This window comes from Erpetoichthys calabaricus, chromosome 8 (assembly GCF_900747795.2).
Source record: "Erpetoichthys calabaricus chromosome 8, fErpCal1.3, whole genome shotgun sequence".
Lineage (NCBI taxonomy): Eukaryota > Metazoa > Chordata > Cladistia > Polypteriformes > Polypteridae > Erpetoichthys > Erpetoichthys calabaricus.
Window position 1 is genome coordinate 25,857,790 of NC_041401.2, and position 23,599 is coordinate 25,881,388.

Below are 23,599 nucleotides of genomic sequence, written 5' to 3' on the forward strand. Positions count from 1 at the left end.
GCCTATGTATGTTTCTGTTTTGCTATCAAAACAGGGGCCCCAACGCACTACTTTGCCCGGGGGTCTATGATGTTGATAAGACGGCCCTTGCCACAGCATTTATTTCTCTCAGAATACCTTTTCCGTGGTGTTTATTTGGATGCAAAGTTTATTTCCATTTCTCAACTTTTGTTTTATAATATCTCGGTAAAAATGACTAACGTGTGTGACCGTAATGCTTTGAGTGATTCATAACCCATTACATAACAGATTATAAAATAAATATCAAGAAAACATTAGCTACTAAGGTATGCACTTTACAATGTTTTGGCTGCATGTGCACACCGAGAACTTCAGCGTAGAGATACTGAGCCCACCTGGCACCTCTATTTGTTGCGTGTGAATCTTCAGTTTTCACTAGACACCATGCAACAACAGGACCACAAATGCACGGGTCTTCTTGGTTTTATTTTAAGCTTTTAAAAATATTTTTTTCTGGATTAAAAAAAGAGAAAGCGTTGGGTTCCCATACATCTTACAATTACGTTGTTAAAATGTGGAACATGTTATACATTGGAGAGCTGCACCAAGACATGATGTCATTTACTTAAAGATTCGCTGTGGTGCATATTTGAGGGCTGCGTTCATTACTTTCAGATTAACACTGCTCGCTGTTGATTTGAATGCAGTGTTTATTTGTGATGTTATTAGTGTGAAAACAGTATTTATGTGAAAACAGTTTTTGAAAGTTGAACAGGGAATGGAAATTTTCTAAATTAAAATTAATTAAAAAAATAATCTATAGACATCCATTCCGCAGGGGAGAGTATGTGGACTTGCAATAATATCTGTTGAAGTTGGGGTTGTTGTAACCATCATCTATGGTCATTTAATTTCAGAGTTTGGACAGAAAGCTGAACATTTTTTGTTCACTATGATAAATAAGAGTAGCATAAATTCATGTTCAGTTTGAATGTACTGTTATCCTGTAGAAAAAGGGGTTGTCTTATCTTCACGTTAATAGCTGGGCACCACGTAGGTTGCTTGCCCCACTCACTCATTGAGAGGGTCCCTTGTAGTATCTTTTAACAAATAAGTAAAAAAATTAAAGAAATGTGCTCATACCGATGGTCTAGGTATAGGTTTTTGTGGTTTCTTTGATCCAAGCTTCTTCATTGCATTGTAGTATTTCTTTTGTTCTTCGGTCATGAAGATGTCTTGACCTCCAAAGTAATCAAATAAAACCAAAACTGGTTACAACCTTGCTCATACACTATGTAAAATTATGTTTATCATTACAATTTAGAAAAAACAAATTAACTCCACTGGCAGGAGAACATTCTAAGCATTTCAGTTCTAGTTATTTTCGCATAATCGCTTATATAGAAAAAACGTTAAATCTGCCTTCCTGTTACTGGAAATTTTGGTGTCACTCATAAAAATTGGTTAAAAAAAAAAAAAAAAAGATTAAAAGGGTTTTACATTTGTGGATACATTAAACAGGAGGTTTATTACTGAATGCATACAATACAATATTTTAATCTAAGTTCTACTGAGTTTCATTTTGTTAAAGTGCTACTACCATACTTCTCAGAATTCATTATTTTCTGTTTAGAAATCTTCAGGTTAGAATACTTATCTTTTTCTTCTGTTGATTGAAGTTGTCAATAATAACACCAATGAACAAGTTTAATGTGAAGAAGGATCCAAAAATGATGAAAATAACAAAGTATATGTACATGTACAAGTTAATTTCATACTTAGGTTGATCTTCCACCTAAAAAAAAAAAAATAAAAACATCAGCTTCAGAATAAATTAGGTAATGTATTTTATTATTTGCCAAATTTTCCTTTGGAGACAAATCAAGTTGTAGCTATCTGTCTGTCTGTCTATCTTAATGCCTTTTATTATTTATTGGAATGCTTAAAGTCTCAAAGACTCTTTATATAGTTAAAGATTTAGGATCTATAGCAAAACTAAACGTTTTCACCATTCTCTTTATATCAGAGTATATATTGTAAAATTAAAGATTTATATCTTATAAAACCCAAATACATGTAGCCTGTTACAATTCAGCTAGAGTTCCTCTCTTGCCTGGTGTTCAGATTCCCTTTTTATGTCTTTTTTGTTCATTTTGAATTCTTTAGTTTATGTTAACAGTGTTGATAATGTTAACAGTAAATGATTTGCATTATTCTGTGTTTTGTGTATTATTTAATTTCTATGTCGCTATGCTTGTTCGGTTAGGTTCCTTGTATTTTGTGGGTGGTTCTCCAAGGGGTGAAGCCACCTGTCATTCTCCATCAAGGAAGATCTGCCTCCAACCCTCTAAAGGCTGAGGAAAACAAGCAGTCCCTTGAGGTTCACTGAATGCACTTGTGTTGATGGTGGTGTGAGAGTTTTTCGCTCTCTTTATAAATGTGTTTTTTGGGACTTGTTTGCTATTGAATTGCCTTTTTTGTGCTCTTCAGAGCTTCATTGTGCTAGAGAACATTTATTTATTTATGATGAACATTTTTGTTTAGAAAGATCCTGTTTTTGCCCTTTCATGATTAGCCAGAAATTGACAGTGTGAAGGAAACCCGGCCGTCAGCAAGCCCAAACCCCAACACGAACACACAAGCACAGTCCCGGGTTCAAATAAAGGTTGGTTTATTATACCACACTCCTTTATAAGTTACAAAAAAACATAAAACACAGTTTTTTTTTTGCTCTCCTTACTATAATTTCTCTCACCACCGCACTGCCCTCCTCCAGTCAAGTGTTGCCTCTATATCTCCTAGCTACAACTCGCCTGGATAAGGGAGTGCGGTCCCTTATTACAGAACCGGGAGTACTTCCGGTGCCAGGGCGATCGCCCAATCGAAGCACTTCCAGGTCACACAGAAGTCCATCAGAGTAGGGAGCTTGTCTCCTTGCAGTGCCCTCTTGCGGTACCCTGTGACCCCAGCAAGGCTGCCCTGCCAGACTACATTTCCCAGCATGCCCTGCTGACTTCCCACTAGGCGCCGATAACCAAGTCTGCTACCATCTAGCATGCTGGGGGAATGAAAATCCATCCATCCATTTTCCAACCCGCTGAATCCTAACACAGGGTCACGGGGGTCTGCTGGAGCCAATCCCAGACAACACAGGGCACAAGGCAGGGAACCAATCCTGGGCAGGGTGCCAACCCACCGCAGGACACACACAAACACACACATTAGGGCCAATTTAGAATCACCAATCCACCTAACCTGCACGTCTTTGGACTGTGGGAGGAAACCGGAGCACCCGGAGGAATCCCACGCAGACACGGGGAGAACATGCAAACTTCATGCAGGGAGGACCCGGGAAGCGAACCTGGGTCTCCTAACTGCGAGGCAGCAGCGCTACCACTGCGCCACCGTGCCGCCCGGAATGAAAATCTCCCAGCGATATTTTTTTCTTTTTAATGGGCTGTCTGCCCACCCTTTCTGGTCCTTCCTTCCAAGTCTGCTCCCTCTCCTTGCCAGGAAGCCCGTCCCAACCCATGTGGCATCTACAACAGTTTCCCTCCTATTGTGGAAACTGGCAGTTATTTTCAGACCTAAGGTTCTCACCAAGTTCATGACATAACCAATGTCAAGAGGTATCGATTGTTCTGGAAACCAATAAGGTGCTCCATATGATAAACATTTTTTTTTTACTTTCTTATTGTTTCATCATTCTACTGTGGTAGATCAGAGCTGACAGTCTTGTAGCATTACAAATATCTTTGTTTCTTTCCCAAACTACTTTAAAATTTAACTGAGCGTGTGATTTGGAGTTCCTACTTAATTGACATCTTACTGGGTGATGCAATTTACAATGCAATGCCAAATATTATTATGCTAAGAGTTACAGTAGATTGGTAAGTGACTGTCCTTTTATTTCACATAAAACCTCCTTTATGATAAAATTGGGCTTTTCATTAGAAAGCAATCCAAATGAGTTACATATACAATGCTCAGAAAGGACTCTGCTCATAGGACATGGCCAAAAGTAAGAGTGTGGTTTTCTTGGAGAAAACAGACCAGAAATAAAGAGAAACAGCAAGGAAGAAGACCAAGTAAGTGCCCTGAGTCAATAAGTACCACCAAAGACAAATTCTAATATAGTTAGTGAAGGGCTAAGTCAGAGTGTATTTGCAAAGGAAGAGAAGTGAAGGTTATTTCCACACTGGAAAAACACTGGAGACATGGCATTCCTGCTGTGGGCTAAACAGCTAAAACATTGTGCCTCTCACCTTTTTACTTACTTTCAGAATAGGAATAGCCTTTACAATCTTATATAGGTGAGTCATTTCCTCCTTGGGAAAAATAAAGTTGTACGTATTTTATGTATCTGGTCAGGCAAGGATGGTCCCCGGTATATACTTTTAGAAGTCTGTCACTTGGGGGGGAAAACCATTTCCAAAACATACTGAAAATGCGTCAGAGATGGAGCGGAGTACAATGTAAAACTGGAAAGACTTTGGGGGTCTCGGATTGTCAGATGTAGTTTGCCGAGGTGAAAGTTCTAGTAGGAAATCCTAGGACTTTTCTTTATTACCTCCTTGGTGTTAATTTCTCAGGCTCAGGATTCTATGTAAAAATAGTTAACCCTGAGTAGAACTTGAGGTAACCTGTTCTGATGAAATCAAAGCTTGCATAACACTCAGGTCAGTATTCTACGTCTTGTAGATGAAATAACATCTTACTGCAAGAGAATCATGGATTTTTCTATGCGTTCCGCTAATCTATAGTAACTAATCGAAATTCATGAGTAAGATACAGTCTTTAACCAAAAAACAATGGATTATAAACGAAAAGCTGTAAAGCTAGTTAAGAGAACAAACAGAAACTAAACGATTAGCTGAATCAGGCGATAGTGATGATGATGTCAATTGGTCATCAGGCATTCACACGGATAGTGGAACTGAACGAACACTACGCTGAACAACTGCTTCAACATGGTACAAGTAGGGGCATGGCGAAAAGGCAAAATTATTACAATCAAGTGGAAGGACAAGAAAGACATCAGCCCCCTAAGCACTGTTCATAATGTTTTCTGTTTTTCACCTGCATTATTATCATTCTTTAATTTAATATTATTTATTGTATCAGTATGCTGCTGCTGAAGAATGTGAATTTCCCACTGGGATTAATAAAGTATCTATCTATCTATCTATCTATCTATCTATCTATCTATCTATCTATCTATCTATCTATCTATCTATCTATCTATCTATCTATCTATCTATCTATCTATCTATCTATCTATCTATCTATCTAATGCAGCAACAGTCAATGTTCATGTCAGGGGAAATTTGGAAATCATTAAGCCTTGTACTGTGGTAATCTATAATAACATAATGGGCAGTGTCAATCATGACATTCTAGCCTGTCATGTGCAAGCAACAGAAAAAATATTATAAGAAAAGGGTTCAAAGCAACGCTTCTACTATTCCAATTGCAACATTGGGCTGGGTGTTGGTGACTATTTCACAGCATATTTAGTTGATATTTATCATGAAGGATGTGCACTAAATCTGCAGCAGTACAGCAGAGGACATACCTTTCCGACTGTAATTACATTGACATTTTGGTATTTGCATGTTTCTGTTACACATAATAACCTTTTTATGTGTTTTTGGTTGATTTTTCCAGAGGTAAACATATGACATAATGCTTATGTTAAAAGGGCCTAAGAGCAGGTGTGCATGCAGTGGGACTAGGGATCGTTATTCAGGTTTACTTCACACAAAGGAAGGTGATCTTAAATTAAATTACAATTAGTGTATAGCCCATAAATTTACTATACTTGAAGGTCTTGCCCACTATAGATACATTATTATCAGTATTTGAAAGTATATGTTGGTCAATATAAGGTAATATTTTTACATGTGTGATGTTGCTGTTTTCAATCAAAAAGTGTATTTCTAATCCAATATTTTTTTGTTATAAGCTTTGCCATTTTTACACATGCCTCAGCTGTCACAATATCCAAATGACATCAATTACAGAAAGCTACAAACAAATTTCCTGATATGCGCTGTAGATGAGACTAAGCGAGTGTTATGTGGTTAGTGTGAGAGACGAATGCTGCAGTGAGTGTGGCTCGTCATTATCATGCCACAGTAAACGAAACACTGCAAGAGAACTTTGGGTTTTTCGCACAATGGTGTGGACGACAGCGAGCGAGAGTACCCTGAAAGTACAAGAACAAGAGTGACATGCTGCATTTACTGAAAACAGTATGACAGGCCCGTCTTGCAAAATATGAGAAAAAAAAGAATGTCACCATGCACCACACCAATTTAAATTTTTGCACTCTGCCACCAATTCATGTAAAGTTGAATTTGCACAAGTTGAGGTTGTACCATATATAGGTATATACAGTGGATGCCTACCCGCTTCCTGTGTATAACTTGGAGATTATTTTCTTCCAGTGTAGATTCCGGCAGTTAGTTAGTGCAAGTTATTTACTAGAGCAAAGCGACTTGCACAACAGGCAGAAATCAAATTGCTGAAGGTCAGCATGCCTCATACAGAATGTTATGAGTTTACAGCAGTAGTTAATACTATTTAAAAGTAGACAAAAACAGGCATCTACAAACGTCTAAATCCAATACCGTTCTAGTCATACTTGCAGTAATTTGTATTAATGTATCTATCCCCCCGTCCATTAGATAGATATATTGCAACACAAAATCAAAAGTATGTCAGTAGCCATACAGAGAATTCCTTAGAAATAGAAAGAATGGCAATCAAATACAGCTTGTAAACACTTGATGTGATTCATCTTCCATCGAGAACTGAACAGTTGGTGACACAGTCACAGCCGTACCACTGAGTGAACACAAACCCAATCTGAGCAGCTTGATCATCTAGGCTCATTGTCATTTTGAGGGCACATCCATCACTACAACTTGAGGAGATGAAGGGCCCACCACTTCTTCAGGACAGCAGATTTTGTTGTTGACAGTTAAACTAGTAATATCTATAAAAATCTAAAGAATACAAATCCATTTTAACTTTTCTTGTGTCCAATGTATATTTTGTGTTTGCTTTAACAAAATTAAACATAGTACATGACTTAAAGAAAAAATGCTTTGGATATTAATGCCAGATTGAAACTCCCACTTATTTCCTTTAATAAGTCTGCTGTCATCTCCCCCTATCTTAAGTAAAAATAACATCACATTCTTTAGGCTTGTTGATTCTGTTTCAAAAAATATATGCAGCCAGTGTTTTATGCACCATGCCTCAACCTGTTAATGATGCTCATAGCTGTTAATTGGGACATATTTGTAATGGGATATCCATAAAAAGGAAGAGGATGAGTAAGACATGCTGGAATTAAACTTCATGCTTTTCTCTGTAAATACCAAAATAACAAGAAAAACAAAAACTACAGTTAATGTATGCTGTAGTACGCAAAAACAGTGGCCTGAAGACTAAGACTCTAAATTATAATGGATATGGCTACTAGTCTGATTTAGCTCCTGCCACTAGCCAACTGTGTGGCTTTGAGTTGGAATGTCTGCTTAAATAACTATAACTGTTCTTAGTTCTGTATTTGTAAAGCATTGGGGATAATATTTGTCATGTAAAGGAATGGTATTTATCTGTATATACTATAAATGTATTATTATTACTGACCCAACAAAGTGAAGAATAGTAAGCATTAAAGCTCCATACTTAGGGCAGAAGAACTGTGTTAGCTTTTAAAAAAAGTGGGAGTGAAATCTGACTTTACAGAGAGTGTAAGCAGTGCAGTAAGCAGAAAGAGGAAATAAATCTTACATTACGTGAATCCACCGCAGCATACATAATGTCCATCCATCCTTTAAAGGTGGCCTGTAAAATTTTAAGGAGAAAAAATTAGTTTCCAAGCTGCTAAGGATGATAATATTCTTTATGACAGTTTATGGTGGAGTTTGTTAAAACAAAATTAAAAAGAAACAGAGAGGCCCACCGAATCAACAAGCTAATAAAAAGGGCAAGCTCAGTTATAGGACATACTCTGGACCACATGGGGGTCATAGCAAAGGAGTTAAAGCAAAACGTATTGCCATTATGAACAGTGCTGCGCATCACCTCTCTGACACACTAACACTGAGGACTTTCAGCCAACGAATTATTCAGCATAAGTGTGTCAAGAAACACGACTGGTGGTCCATTATACCACTGTGACTCTAACAACCATGTAAGAACTTCTCTTTCTTTTAAATTTTCTTGTTTTATTGTCATTATGGTGCATTTGTATATTTTTTTATTTACTTACTTATCTACCTATGTATGTATTTATTTATTTAAAAAGCCAAATTTCCCCCTGGGGACAAATAAAGTAAGTTAGTTGGTTAGTTAGTTCGTTCTCTTTCTTTTGAGCCCCCATCTAAAATAATTCTTTATGTTAGGTTCCCTTTCCCATCATTCTCTAAAATCATTTAGAGGTAAATACGAATTTTTAAATTAGAAGTAAATAAGAATTTGTATATAGTCCAGAGATGCTGTTTCAATCTTCGTTCAAATGAATCAGTATCACTTCTGGGATGGATATAAGTGAAAGATGGGAGACGCTGGCTAGGTTGTGTTGTGACCGAGTATTGCTGAAAGATTAAAAATAGAACAAAGTACCGCATTTTTCACTCCATAAGATGCACCTAGGTTTAGAGGAGGAAAACAAGAAAAAAAAATATTCTGAACCAAATGGTGTACTAATATATTTAATAAAATATAGCAGAATAATATTTCAACCATGTAAAGTCAACAGCAGTATTAAGAATCATCATCACTGTCATTAACAAATGAGGAAAGACTTTAAGGTTCAAGTGTTCTTCTAGATTTCTGGAAACCCCAAGAACTCCTCATCACTAGTGTCAGAATTTATGAAGCTCAGTTGCTCACAATCACTTTGCTGAAGCACGTACCTATCACGTGGCATAACCTGTCCAAAGGCACCAGGGGACAAAGCATGTTTGGACCAAGGCTCCCTGAAGTTATATTGCCAGTCCAGTCCTATCTCTATTTGTAATGCCACAAAGCCCTTCATCTCGTCTTTTGTTGTGGGTTTCCACTTTGAAAAACGAGAATGCAGTGCAAGCGCAGCCCGCGAATCAAAAACTTGCTCTGCATACCTGTTTGTCTCGTGTGACAGTAGCTGAAAAGCAGCATCAGGAGAGAGGAGCCTGAAGTAGTCCAGCGGCTGGTAATATGTCGAGTCCAACAGCAAGCCATGCTGTCTTGAGAAGTCCGGTAGCCAGTTTGGCTCCCACAGATCAATATCTGGGTATTCCTCCAACACGAACCTTGCCAGTTCCTTATTTTCTTGCTCGATCTCCCGATCATTCTCAACAAAATCAGATTCTGAAAAATCAGAGTCCGACTCAGCGATAATGCGCAAAACATCATCTGCTGGGTATTTTGTTTTCTGCACTCGCTTCGCTCCCTCGTGAGATGTCGATGCCATCTTGCCTTTGTTTACATTTCGTAACTCATGCACACGCAAGGATTAGATGCTGAGTCAATGAGTCTAACATTCCTCCAAGCAGAGACGGAATGCCTGTAACGTAACGGTGAGTTTTGTCGCCATTAACAGCTGATTGTCGCCCTCTACCCCTGGATGTCGACCTTTGATGCAATATTTACTCCATAAGAGCGAAAAATACGGTAATTCAAAAGACACACATACAGTACATGGAGATAATTCTGACATTCTATGCTCCTTCTTGGCCGCTTAGGTCTGCATGGTATCAAATCTCAATCCAGACTTTTCATGTGTAACTTCCTGGCTGGTGGGACAAGCTGCCCATCTTAATTCAAATTTCTGACTCCCTCAATGTGTTTAAGAAGTGTTTGAAGGCTCTCTTGTTTGGTGAATTTCTGCTTAACTGATAGCTGTTAAGTTTTTTCTAATCTAGGAATTGTAAATCGCTTGTATTCAGAACTCTTCACTTGTGGTGATCAATTTTGCCACTTTGTCCTGTAACACTCCCCCAGACTGATGTTTACAAAAGAGGTCAACATAATTGAGTAAGTCACTTTGGATAAGGGAAATAAATGTAAGTATATTAATAATAGTAGCTACAGTATGTTACCTGTTGAAGACCAGTAATAGAATAAATTTAAAAATTGTTATTATCTCTTGCCCTAAGTGCACAATATCTTCCAATGCCTTTCCTCGGGATCCTTGTGGGTCTGAACCTCTCTTGCCCAGCGCTTCCTCTGCCGAGCTTGTTCCTGTAAAGCCTGCTTCTCAGACTGTCAGTTCAAGACACCTTACTCACCTCCTGTCCACTGTTATACCTTGCATCTTTGAAAGGCAACTCTCAGGGTGCCTCCTACACCTTTAGTCCTCATGTGTTTCACACTCAGACATCTTCTTTCGACCACATCGCCAAAGCCAAACTAACCAATCAAATTACTCAAAGCAACTGGACACACACATAGACCTTGGTGATATTTTACAATATAGAAGACAGAGATCTCCAAATGTCACAATCCATAGTGATCTCTACAGTCTGAATAGCAATAAACTCTACTGATGTTTAAAATGAAATTGGTTGCTTTTTTCTTTTTCTTCTTCAATGATAAATACTTTAGAATTAAAGCAAAATTGCTACTCTCCCCTTCTCTCAGGCTTTTCAGTGTCTCTGTGGAAATCTGAATATGCTTTCTTTTTGTCCTAGAATTCTTTCATTCTAACAATTGTTACAATTGACTTTTGTGATAATGTATACAGCAGCGGTTTCTAAACCTTTTTTGTTCGCGGTGCACTTAATGTTTCAAGATTTTTCCATGGTACCCCAAGTTAAACCATAGTATAGTTTATAGTTCTAGAGTACACACCTGACAGTTGCAGCGCGCAGTTGGTGGCTTGGCGCACCCTCATTTGCTGTTCTACGTTGATTTTTGCACAGTATTTGCTTTTTATCACAGTGACCGCCAAAAACCCAGCTTTGCACAAATATGATGTCGTAAAAGGAATTAAGATTCACTGAGCTTTACTACTTCATCTTTTGCTGATAGCTAAAAGTCAGTAAGATCCATGCTGCCAAATTTCACCTTGAGCGTATTGTCGCAAATAAGATTTTTTTCTTCTGCAGAAGTACATTCAGATCGATACGCATCTATAATTGTTGCCTGACATCTGGATGAGTTCATTCAGGTCTGTTCTCAAAATGATACTGTTCGGTCTTGTCAGTGCCGCATCATTTATTATGAATAAACCGATCATAGCACTGGAGAAACACTTAACTTAGAAAAAGGGTTGGATATGGTTATTATAAAGGTAGTATGATTATTTCTATACATTTTTAATTCTTTTTGGATTTGTTGCAGTTGCCAGAGATGTCTAATATTGGAATATTTCACAGAGCTACTCTGCGCCCTGACCACTGGTATACAGTATTAACTCAGTTATTAGTATCATCATTACTATACATCAAAATAGGATCTTAACAACTAAGAAAACATAGTTAATAAAGGCTTAAATACTCAAAGAGTATGTAAGTGGACAAAACCTCCAGGTTAATTTAACAGTTAATATTTGGATGATATACTGTAATTAATAACAGCCTCAGCAAGTCAGGCATGTTAGCACTAAACCACTGGCCAAACTACAAACTTGTCAATGATCATTTTAATTTGAAATCTGTTAATGCTTAGAAAAAATGCAAAGGGTAGAGTGTATTATTGGGTATGCATGTCTATTTAAACCATGAATTAGCGTACTTATGCAGGATATTTGAACTCTAATCTATATTATTTTATACATTCACTTTAACTTGACTAGTCATGTTTTAAAGGCTAAAACATAAATCCTAGTGGTCAAATATTGAGTTGCAGGTCAGAATGAAGTAGTAAGAGTAGCTCTGCATGTATTTAAACTGTGCCATGAGTTCAGGCTAATGGCAGAGGTTATGTTTAGTTTCACAAAGTAATGTGGTTGAACTCAATGCCTCTCTACTCCTTGCTTGTCTTTTAGTTATTTCAATGTATGGAGTCCATTTTAGGGCCTCCTCCTCCCTCTGACAAAACTCCATCCTTCTTACTACTTCCGCAAAAGCAGGATTCATCCTGTGACAAAATATTCCTCATCCCTGAGAGGAAAACTCCATCAGCTCTCTGTCCTCTGACAAAACACCATCACACTTGCTACCTCTGCCCTCCTATCCCCTCCCTCTGTTTTTCGTCATCTGCCTTCCACTCTCCATCATCAGATGAAAATCCGTCTCCCACCTGCCCTCCCCGCCAAACCTCGTCAGTTTTGCTAAGGAGGTGATATACCAGCTCCACCTTTGTCACAAGTTGATTCGCTAAATTATTTGTCAATTATTTTTCTCAGTAAGAATTTATAGCACAACCCAAAAATGTGAACGAACGTAAACGTTGCTGAATGTCAATACTTTGTTTACCATGCATATTAAAACATCTATATACAGTATTCCCTCCTCCATCGCGGGGGTTGCGTTCCAGAGCCACCCGCGAAATAAGAAAATCCGCGAAGTAGAAACCATATGTTTATATGGTTATTTTTATATTGTCATGCTTGGGTCACAGATTTGCGCAGAAACACAGGAGGTTGTAGAGAGACAGGAACGTTATTCAAACACTGCAAACAAACATTTGTCTCTTTTTCAAAAGTTTAAACTGTGCTCCATGACAAGACAGAGATGACAGTTCCATCTCACAATTAAAAGAATGCAAACATATCTTCCTCTTCAAAGGAGTCAGGAGCAGAGACTGTCATAAAGGCAGAGGAAAATCAATAGGGCTGTTTAGCTTTTAAGTATGCGAAGCACCGCGGCACAAAGCTGTTGAAGGCGGCAGCTCACACCCCCTCCTTCAAGAGCACAGAAAGAGAGAGAGAGACAGAGAAAAACAAGCAAGCAAAAATCAATACGTGCCCTTCGAGCTTTTAAGTATGCGAAGCACCGTGCAGCATGTCGTTTCAGGAAGCAGCTGCACAAAAGATAGCAACGTGAAGATAATCTTTCAGCATTTTTAGACGAGCGTCCGTATCGTCTAGGTGTGCGAACAGCCCCCCTGCTCAATCCCCCTACGTCAGGATCAGAGAAAGCGCAAGAGAGAGAAAGAGAAAAGTAAGTTGGGTAGCTTCTCAGCCATCTGCCAATAGCGTCCCTTGTATGAAATCAACTGGGCAAACCAACTGAGGAAGCATGTACCAGAAATTAAAAGACACATTGTCCGTAGAAACCCGCGAAGCAGCGAAAAATCCGCGATATATATTTAAATATGCTTACATATAAAATCTGCGATGGAGTGAAGCCGCGAAAGGCGAATCGCGATATAGCGAGGGATTACTGTACGTGCATTATGGGGCAATTTGTCAGGCTTAAAAGCTAATCTTTTATTAAAAAGATCAACGCAAACTTTTTATTTCATTTTGACTTATTTCATTTCACTGTCACGGTCTACATGCAAATTTGTATTTGTGTCGTAAAATAATACACATGCACAGGACAAATCGGGCAGTGTAGTAAAAAGTAATTTTTACTGAGAAGAGAGTGCATGCATAATGCAAAATGAATGGGGAACTCATCGTAAAATAAGAAGAAGCGATGATCGGGCAGTGTCCTAACAGTAAAGTTGTGCGTTTGTGGCAGGCAGTGCAAACTGGCAGTTACGTGGGGGGCTGACGATGGAAAATGGATGGTGGAGAGTGAATGACAGTAGGAGGAATAAGGAGATAGAAGGTGGGGGGGTGGAGATGGAGTTTTGTCAGAGGATGGAGTGCTGATAGAGGAATATTTTGTCGAAGGACGGATTCCGCTTTGGCGGAGGTAATAGGAAGGGTGGAGTTTGGTTGGAGGGAGGAGGATGGCCTACCTTGTTTTATATTAAATATGGACAATAAAGACTAGCCCCAGGCATTTCATCACTAATGCTTGCATTTTGCTTTATCTATGGGGTGCTGTATTGTTTTCATACTGCAGCATTACTAAGATCTTTTTCAGCCATGTCTCTTATGCTGTTTTTTTGAAAAATTCAAAGATTACACAGTGAACAAAACTAAATCATATCTCTAACTGAAAAAAAACATTTTAATCTAGACAATCTTTCAAATTATACCTATTTCATAAATATTTCCCCAATTATTAATGTGTTTACAGACTAAAACCTTCATTTCCATAGGATATCACTGGGTTTGCACTCCCTAACTTCAAGGACATCTATACCAAGCAATGTCAGACCAGAGCAAAAAAAAAAATGAATAAATGACACCAGCCATCCCACCCACGTGCTGCGGTCAGGTAAATGCTATGGCTGCCTGAAGACCAGTTAAGAGAGGCTGATGAGGAGCCTCTGGCCACAGTCCATATGGATCTTGAATAAAGAAAGTGTCTAGAGCTGTGTGAAGGGCTATTGTTAACTCTCCTGCACTGAGTTACTTATTAAGTTATTATTTATCACATATTTAAAATTCTTTTAATATGCTTTGATATTTATAAAGCTGTTCATTATAGTTATTGTCCTTTTATATTTTTATTTAAGGCAAAAGCATTTAACTACCTATTGCACTGTATGAATAATTTGAATGTGACAACTAAAATTTAATTTGAAGCATAAATGTTTTAATGTCAAACACTTGCAGTACTGACCTAATTTTGTAATGCAACTTTTAACTAACCAGGATGTGCTTCCACTTATTTATAGTCACTGCAATCCTTACTCGATACTTCAGAAAATCTGAACAGAGGAAGCTTGCAATATATATTATTTCAAAATTATGCCCTTTTTGGTTAAGTATACCTCAGCTCCTGTAATATATTTCATCCATCCATTTTCCAACCCACTATATCCTAACACAGGGGGTCTGCTGGAGCCAATCCCAGCCAGTACAGGGAGCAAGGCAGGAACAAATCCTGGGCAGGGTGCCAGCCCACCACAGGACACCCACACACACTGAGCACAATTTAGAATCGCCAATGCACCTAACCTGCATGTCTTTGGACTGTGGGAGGAAACCCACACAGACACAGGGAGAACATGCAAACTCCACGCAGGGAGGACCCGGGAAGCGAACCCGGGTCTCCTAACTGTGAGGCAGCAGCACTACCCACTGTGCCACCGTGCCGCCCCAGTAATATATTTGCACATGAAATTTGTTAAGGTTTTGGAAACTTTAGTTTAACATCCAATGCAACATTGCCATCAGATATTAATGAATTTCTGCTCTTCAAAGCCCTGGAATATAATAAATCTTAGGGAAAAGTGATTTTGTAAGGACAAATATGTGGTCAGTAAGTTATTGACTAACTACAAGTTTTCAAGAATAAACAGCAACCCTGGAAGGCTGTGATTCAAAAGCTAAGGATTGCAGTATGGCAAGTAATGATTTACAGAGATCCACTAAGCGAGAACAGGCAATGACTGTCACAGACACCTCCCTTAAATAATAAAACTACATTAACTAAAGGCTGCTGCTCAGTAATGGAGCACACTGCACAGTAAGCCATGGTTACATAATTGTGCAGTTCACTGGGTTATGGATGATCACATTTTTTCCCAAAGCAAATCAAAACCGATTATTTCATGTCTGCAGATACAAACAATACTTATTGAAAGACTTCCTGTTTATGCTATCCTGGATTCTTCCATATGTTTACTTTTGAATTCCAGACAAAAGGCATAGGAGTCTGTACCAGAAGTCGGTGGGATTCCAGTTTATTGCAGAGCACACCAATGCACATACCACCATTAGGGCTATTTAGGAGCCAACATTGGCCTTAGGCATGCATATTAGCTAACAAGTCACTTTTTGCTTCCACATTTTGGCAAAAGCATGCGGTATTTTCCTTTGAGTGTTGGATCTTTCATAGGATACACTTTATATTCTACTGGATATAACTAATTTTCAAAAAGAAAACCTCCTACTACATCTAGCATTCACTGATTTCTTTATATTGACCAGTGATCTTCTTCTTTCGGCTGCTCCCGTTAGGGGTCACCACAGCAGATCATCTTCTTCCATATCTTTCTGTCCTCTGCATCTTGCTCTGTCACACCCATCACCTGCATGTCCTCTCTCACCACATCCATAAACCTTCTCTTAGGCCTTCCTCTTTTTCTCTTGCCTGGCAGCTCTATCCTACTGAAAATATCAAAACAGGCCTTAAGTGCTTATATGCAGCCCTATAATAAATGATTGCATGTCATGAGGATTTTTAAATGATTTAATGTCTATAAGGCATCCAGTCTGGATAGAATTTCAGGACGGGCTTTAAAAACTTTTAGAAACCAATTAGAGAATGTCTGAAGTGACATCCTTAATATTTTGTTGTTAGAATCTGCAGCTCCCACCTGCTTCAAAAGGACATCAAATATCCCTTTGCCTAAGAAAACAAAACTGGACTACCTGAATGATACAGACTGGTGGCACTGGCTCCAGTTGGGATTAAGTACCTTGACATAATGGTGCAGTGATACATTAAATAGAATATCTCAAATAGTCTGGATCACATAAAGTTTACGTTAGGTTAGGTAGACTTTACTATCCCAGAGGAAGAATTGTTTTCAGTAGGAAAGTAACAAAACATAAGGCATTGTTACACAGATCCCATAAAATAAACACAACAACTGATAACCAGTGTTATTTGATATACAAATACTCAAATCATTACGAACATTACTAATTACTTTCAATGGTACACAACGTAAAAAATCAGAATTTAGCATTTGGTAGTATCCCTACAAGTAACAGAGTTCAAAATGCTTATAGCTTTAAGAATAAAAGGAATAAAAGAGTTCCTAAATCTGTTGCTCTTTATACTCGGAAACCTAAATCTGCAGCCTGACAGCAACAACTGAAATTTAGGAAAAAGAGGATGGCTACTGTCTGAAAGAACGGAATCGGTCTTCTTTCTATCTTGTTTGTAATACAGTTGCATGACAGAGGTCTGTGGCAAACAAATCATTTTACTGCTAACTTTTACAACATTGTCAAGATGGCATAAACTCTTAATGCTGAGGCTGCCAAATCAACATATAAAAGCAAATGTAACAACAGATTCAACAAAGGACTTAGAAGTTCTGTTTGTTTAAAAAGCTTTTGTAAAAAGCCAAATTACCTTTTGGGACAAATGAAGTTCATCTATCTATCTATCTATCTATCTATCTATCTATCTATCTATCTATCTATCTATCTATCTATCTATCTATCTATCTATCTATCTATCTATCTATCTATCTATCTATCTATCTATCTATCTTGTAGTACCTTTTCTTTCTTTCTTTCTTTCTTTCTTTCTTTCTTTCTTTCTTTCTTTCTTTCTTTCTTTCTTTCTTTCTTTCTTTCTTTCTTTCTTTCTTTCTTTCTTTCTTTCTTTCTTTCTTTGTGTCATTATAGTTTTGTTGACTTTAAAACAGTTGAGGCTGTATCTTTCTCCTATCTATAAATTCGTTCTCTATTAAGATCAAATTTCAGTCTGTTATCAATGATTATCCCTAGATATTTGTAGTGATCTACCATTTGCACTGTCTCTCCTTTAGTTAAAGTTGAGGCAGTTGAAGGAGGGGAGCACCTGAGATCTGCAACTGTATCTTTTGTCTTAGAAATACTTAGCACAACTGTACAAATTCATCAACAATAGGTCCATGGCTGTCATTGTTATCTTGTAAAAGACTTACAATGACAGAATACAACCGGTCCACAGAGGATACCATATCCCTTGCATTCTATACTGTCCTAGCACATCTGGATAATAAAAACTGCTACAACAAAGTCTTACTGTATTTATAGAGTAGAGGCCAGGATTTGTAATACTGTAGCACCAACAGACCTGGCTACCTAAATTGTTCTCCAAACCTGTGGCACTGTAGCAAGCTAGGGAGACTGGCCTCTGTTGTCCCAGGGGAGGTACTGTCCCGTGCAAGCTCTTTTCCCCGGTCATTCTCTTATGAAGGCGTCCCAACTGAGTGGAAGCCCCGGCTGTCTATTAGAGTATCTATTTTAATATTGGGATATTTAAAATTCAAATTACAATACACTATATGTATAACAAATAAAAAAAATCTCTACAATAATTCTGCAGTTTATAAATGCAAAACAAAGTGTTACATTTTAAGCAATCCAATAATCCTGTACATAGCTGACATTTGAAGTACAGTTTATCCACAGAGCCAAGTTATAAAGCCTCACTTAATTGCTCTAAATAGGTCACATTCACAGAGCTTTTGGCATTTTTCATCTTTGTAAATTTATGTGCTTTGTTCCAGGAAAATTAAATAAGCAAACCCAAACAGCCAGAAACCTAATTGAGATAAATATCAGTGAATAAGGAGCATTTTACTAGCCTTAATAATCCTTTTGTGATAAAAACTTGAGTAAATGTCGCTGGACATTAACAATGGACATGACTTCTAACAAAGTCTAAGAACTCAGTCTGCAGTCAGAAAATGTTTCCTTATTTTTCTAACTATTTCAGTTTTTTAGAAACAAAGCATTTTCAAATGTTCATTACAGAAGATCACTGAAATATTTTAAGAACATTAGAAGTTTCACTAACAAGAGGAGGCCTTTCTGTCTGTTAAGCCAATTTGGTGAGTTTGTAACTAAGTTTTGCCAATATGTCATCCAGATACTTTTTTGAGGACGTCAAGGTATTCACATTGGTTGTCTGTCTGTCTGTCTGTCTGTCTGTCTGTCTGTCTGTCTGTCTGTCTGTCTGTCTGTCTGTCTGTCTGTCTGTCATGTAGTGCCTTTTCTTTCTTTCTTTCCTTCTTTCCAGCCTCCATCTAAACAGTGTCCTTATAGTTTTGTTGACTTTAAAACAGTTGAGGTTGTATCTTTCTCTTATCTACAAATTTGTTCTGTATTAAGATCAAAGTTCAGTCTGTTATCAATGATTGTTCCTAGATATTTGTAGTGATCTACCATCTCCAATGGACATGACCTCTAACAAAGAATGGTTTCAAGTAACAGACATAAACAAATCAGTCTGCAGTCAGAAAATGTTTCCTTATCATTTTTCTAACTATTTCAGTTTTTTAGAAACAAAGCATTTTCAAATGTTCATTACAGAAGATCACTGAAATATTTTAAGAACATCAGAAGTTTGACTAACAAGAGGAGGCCTTTCTGTCTGTTAAGCCAATTTGGTGAGTTTGTAACAAAGTTTTGCCAATATGTCATCCAGATACTTTTTCAAGGAGATCAAGGTGTTCACATTGGTAGTTTGTTCCAGATTCCCACAATTCTTTGAGGAAGGGGCTCCTGGCTTCAGACAGACATACACCTGATCTTAACTTCTACCAGTATCCTCACGGTACATTATATGATTATTATTATTATTGCTTATTATCTGGTTGACGCCTTTATCCAAGGCGACTTACAACATATGAGATACAAATAGCTGCATTTCTTTTGTCTTTCACACTGGAACACAGGCAGGCGAAGTGACATGCTGAGGGTCACACATTGTCAATAACAGGATTTGAACCCATAAATGCAGGGTTTGAAGTTTAAAGTCTTAGCCACCACCCCACACTGCCTGTCATAATGATTCACCATGTAACAAAGAATTTTACTGGACTAATTTTATGTAGTTTTGTGAGGTTTTCAAGCATCATTCTTTTCTGCCATTGCTGATTTTTAAACATTTTTCTAATTCAGAAAGTGTAATTTGAAATACTTTTGAAAATAACCTATGAAAAATAATATAATCCATCCCATCCATCCATCCATTTTCCAACCCGCTGAATCCGAACACAGGGTCACGGGGGTCTGCTGGAGCCAATCCCAGCCAACACAGGGCACAAGGCAGGAACCAATCCCGGGCAGGGTGCCAACCCACCACAGGACACACACAAACACACCCACACACCAAGCACACACTAGGGCCAATTTAGAATCGCCAATCCATCTAACCTGCATGTCTTTGGACTGTGGGAGGAAATCGGAGCGCCCGGAGGAAACCCACGCAGACACGGGGAGAACATGCAAACTCCAAGCAGGGAGGACCCAGGAAGTGAACCCAGGTCTCTCAACTGCGAGGCAGCAGCGCTACCCACTGTGCCACCGTGCCACCCGAAAAATAATATAATAATGAATAATAATAAATATTGGATTACATTAAAAGAGCACTTTTTCATGTTTCAAACAAAGGAAAATGTTACTTGATCTTGCTCTGTGCGACTTTTTCTTGTTCCCGCATATGAAAAAGAGAACTCAAAGGAGAGCATTTCTGTACCGTGGAGGAAGTCAAAGAAAAATCCCTGCAGGCTTTGGACAACAAAAATGTTTCCACCAATGGGAAAACCTTTTGGACAAGTGCATTCATTCACATGGTGAAGGAGACTAAAGTTTCAGTAAGCAAATACTGTTAAAACATTTTTTTTTATTCCAATTATTTTTGGTTACCCCCTCGTATGTACTTGCAGTTAGATATGAAGCTAGCCAAAGCAGAGGAAGCATATGCGATTGAGATGGCAGGCACAAAGTCATATGGGTCTTTCATGTCTACAGATAAAGAGGAAGCAAAATAGAGGAGTTGGTAGGATCTCTAGGCTCTGGAACAAAAGATGCAGTCTCTATCAAGGACACTAACTGGTCTAATACTTCCCTATCTTCAAAACTGATGGGGATGTACTGACCAATACATTGCATCCAAGACACCAAATACCTGCTTCACCTCTGGTTTAATTACTTCAGTTTATCTTGAATAAGATGTTTAATTAATTAACTAATAAGCCACAGAGCAGAAACTCATTATAAATTCACACTAACAAAGTTTTTTGTTACCTGCTATCCTTTCACTTACTAACAATATGCATGGGTCCACCCTAAATGCAGAGTTTCAACTTCTTGTCCTTGTCTACAAATAAAGCCTTACAGACAAACTTATCTTGGCAGTGTCAGTTCCTAATTCATTTAAGGAATATTCAGTTGCCGCAAGCAAAGACTCATAAGCCATCCAGAGAAGCCTGCAACTTTTATCCTCATTATACCTGTACTACTACTCTGAGAATGATGCTTCTACTTTATTGGAAACTATTGTTTTGAGATAGACAAAACATGGAATCTAAAATATGAAGCTAAATGTCTGTCAGTGTGTGTCTCTGTGTTTGTCTAGAATGCAAATCCACACTGTAGAAGAAAAATGAGACTTAGGGGTCACATAGTCATTTAGGGGTAATGTAGTTATTGTGTATGAGGTGTTTCAAAATACTTTTCATATTAAAAATATAGCAGCTATCTTAGAAGTTGTATAAAAGGGTTAATAAATGTCAGAAACTTGTTCAAGCAAATCAGGAAACCTGATAAAGGTCAAGTGAACAACAAAGAACAAGGAGGTTTTGGGTGATGGTTCAAGAGGACTATCCAAGTAAGTATTAAAGACTATCGTAAGGACCAAGAATGTAGTGAAATGAGACTTTTATTTTGGGGCTATATAAGCTGGTTCTACTCTGCTGGAAACCAATCAGAGTAAATATTCAGATGGTGTAAGCCAACGAACCAATCACAGTAAATGTCAGGATTAACTCAGCACTGTTATGTAAATTCAATTGTCTATAAATATGTGCCTGTAAGTTTGATTATTGACCATTCCATCACAGGGTGATGTGATGGAGTGTATCTCTCTTCTTGATGAGAAATAAAAGGCACAATGGAAAAGCTCCCTCCTGTCTGTTTTTTCAGGTTGATTATTAATAGATGATATTTATGTAGGGTGGCACGGTGGCGCAGTGGGTAGCGCTGCTGCCTCGCAGTAAGGAGACCCGGGTTCAAACTCCCTGCGTGGAGTTTGCATGTTCTCCCTGTGTCTGCGTGGGTTTCCTCTGGGTACTCCGATTTCCTCCCACAGTCCAAAGACGTGCAGGTTAGGTGCATTGGCGATTCTAAATTGTCCCTAGTGTGTGCTTGGTGTGTGGGTGTGTGTGTGTGTGTGTGTGCCCTGCGGTGGGCTGGTGCCCTGCCTGGGGTTTGGTTCCTGCCTTGCGCCCTGTGTTGGCTGGGATTGGCTCCAGCAGACCCCCATGACCCTGTAGTTAGGATATTGCAGATTGGATAATGGATGGATGGATATTTATGTAAGGTAACTATTTCTTCCACAACACCTAATCAAAAACCTGTCTTCACCAAAATGTGCACAGATTCCCCATTTGTAGATCATAGGCTAAGTTTCATACCAAAATTACTCAGTGCTACCACACAGGGCAGCTCCGGCTACCCCAGCTTATATTTGTCCAACATGCAAATCCAAACCACCAAATTTTGCACAGGGGAACTCCCCCAACAAGGTACCCCTGCTTTTTTTTTTTTTTTTTTTTGTAATTTTTATATATATGTAAGTATATGTATGTACACATATACAGTTATATAGTATGTGAGTGTATATTATATATATACTGTACATATCCATCCATCCATCCATTTTCCAACCTGCTGAATCCGAACACAGGGTCACGGGGGTCTGCTGGAGCCAATCCCAGCCAACACAGGGCACAAGGCAGGAAACAATCCTGGGCAGGGTGCCAACCCACCGCAGGACACATACAAACACACCCACACACCAAGCACACACTAGGGCCAATTTAGAATCGCCAATCCACCTAACCTGCATGTCTTTGGACTGTGGGAGGAAACCGGAGCGCCCGGAGGAAACCCACGCAGACACGGGGAGAACATGCAAACTCCACACAGGGAGGACCCGGGAATCGAACCCAGGTCCCCAGATCTCCCAACTGCGAGGCAGCAGCGCTACCCACTGTGCCACCGTGCCGCCTACTGTACATATATACTATATATATTATATATGCATACACAACATGAATTACAAATGCATTCATAAATAATGAAAAATATTACTAGGATCTTTTTCAAAGCTAATCAGCACTTTTAATATACTGTGAGTGGATGGATACCTCACTTCACTAGCTAAAAGGTTGGTATGGTTGCAAATGGCAAGTGCATTATCAACAGACAGAGACTGACAGAGAGATACATACAGTTTGTGTGTGAGTGTATATATTGTGAAGCATGAGTCTCCTTCTTGCACCCGAGAGACGACACCCAAAGGCTTCAAGAAAACCAATTTTATTCCAATCAAAACAGGAACAGTCTGGGTATTTATTCAAACAGAAGCCCCACTTCAATACACACAGACAGACAGCAAACGAGCAGAGGCGGGGCCAAATCAGTGGCCGGATTATAATGTTCCCTGCATCACCAATCGGGTGACACACGTGTTACGCTGGGAGGCTGTGAACTTGCCTTGGTGATGGACAAGCAACCCTTGACAGATGCGTCAATCGTATTTTTGCATGCAGCACCATTGGGGGAGCTGAAAAGTCTCACTACATATACAGCATATATATATATATATATATATATATATATATATATATATATATATTGTGATGGACAGCAGGGGATCCTGCCCGGACGGGACACCCTTTCCAGGAGAAGACCGGGGGAATGGGCATAATGTCAAGAGTACCTCTCCCGGGACACGAGAGGGCGGCACCCTTGGTTTACATCGGGGCCATGGAATTGGGGCTTGGAGGCTCAACCCAGTAGAGGTCCATGGCCACCGCCAGGGGGCGTCTGGACAGCTCCAGAGTCTGGACATGCAGCACTTCCACCACACCCGGAAATGCTATCAGAAGAGGA

General features: G+C 38.8%; 1 protein-coding gene across 1 annotated transcript in view; it reads right to left on the reverse strand.

The window, feature by feature from the left end:
- Window positions 1-23,599, reverse strand: part of LOC114655412 (sodium channel protein type 2 subunit alpha-like) — a 278,058-nt gene that overhangs the window by 9,407 nt on the left and 245,052 nt on the right. Inside the window, exons 23-25 of the mRNA XM_051930912.1 lie at window positions 7,768-7,821; window positions 1,619-1,756; window positions 1,105-1,209 (exon numbers count right to left, since the gene is read on the reverse strand). Coding sequence (XP_051786872.1) covers window positions 1,105-1,209; window positions 1,619-1,756; window positions 7,768-7,821 — 297 coding nt within the window. The remainder of the gene's footprint in view (window positions 1-1,104; window positions 1,210-1,618; window positions 1,757-7,767; window positions 7,822-23,599) is intronic.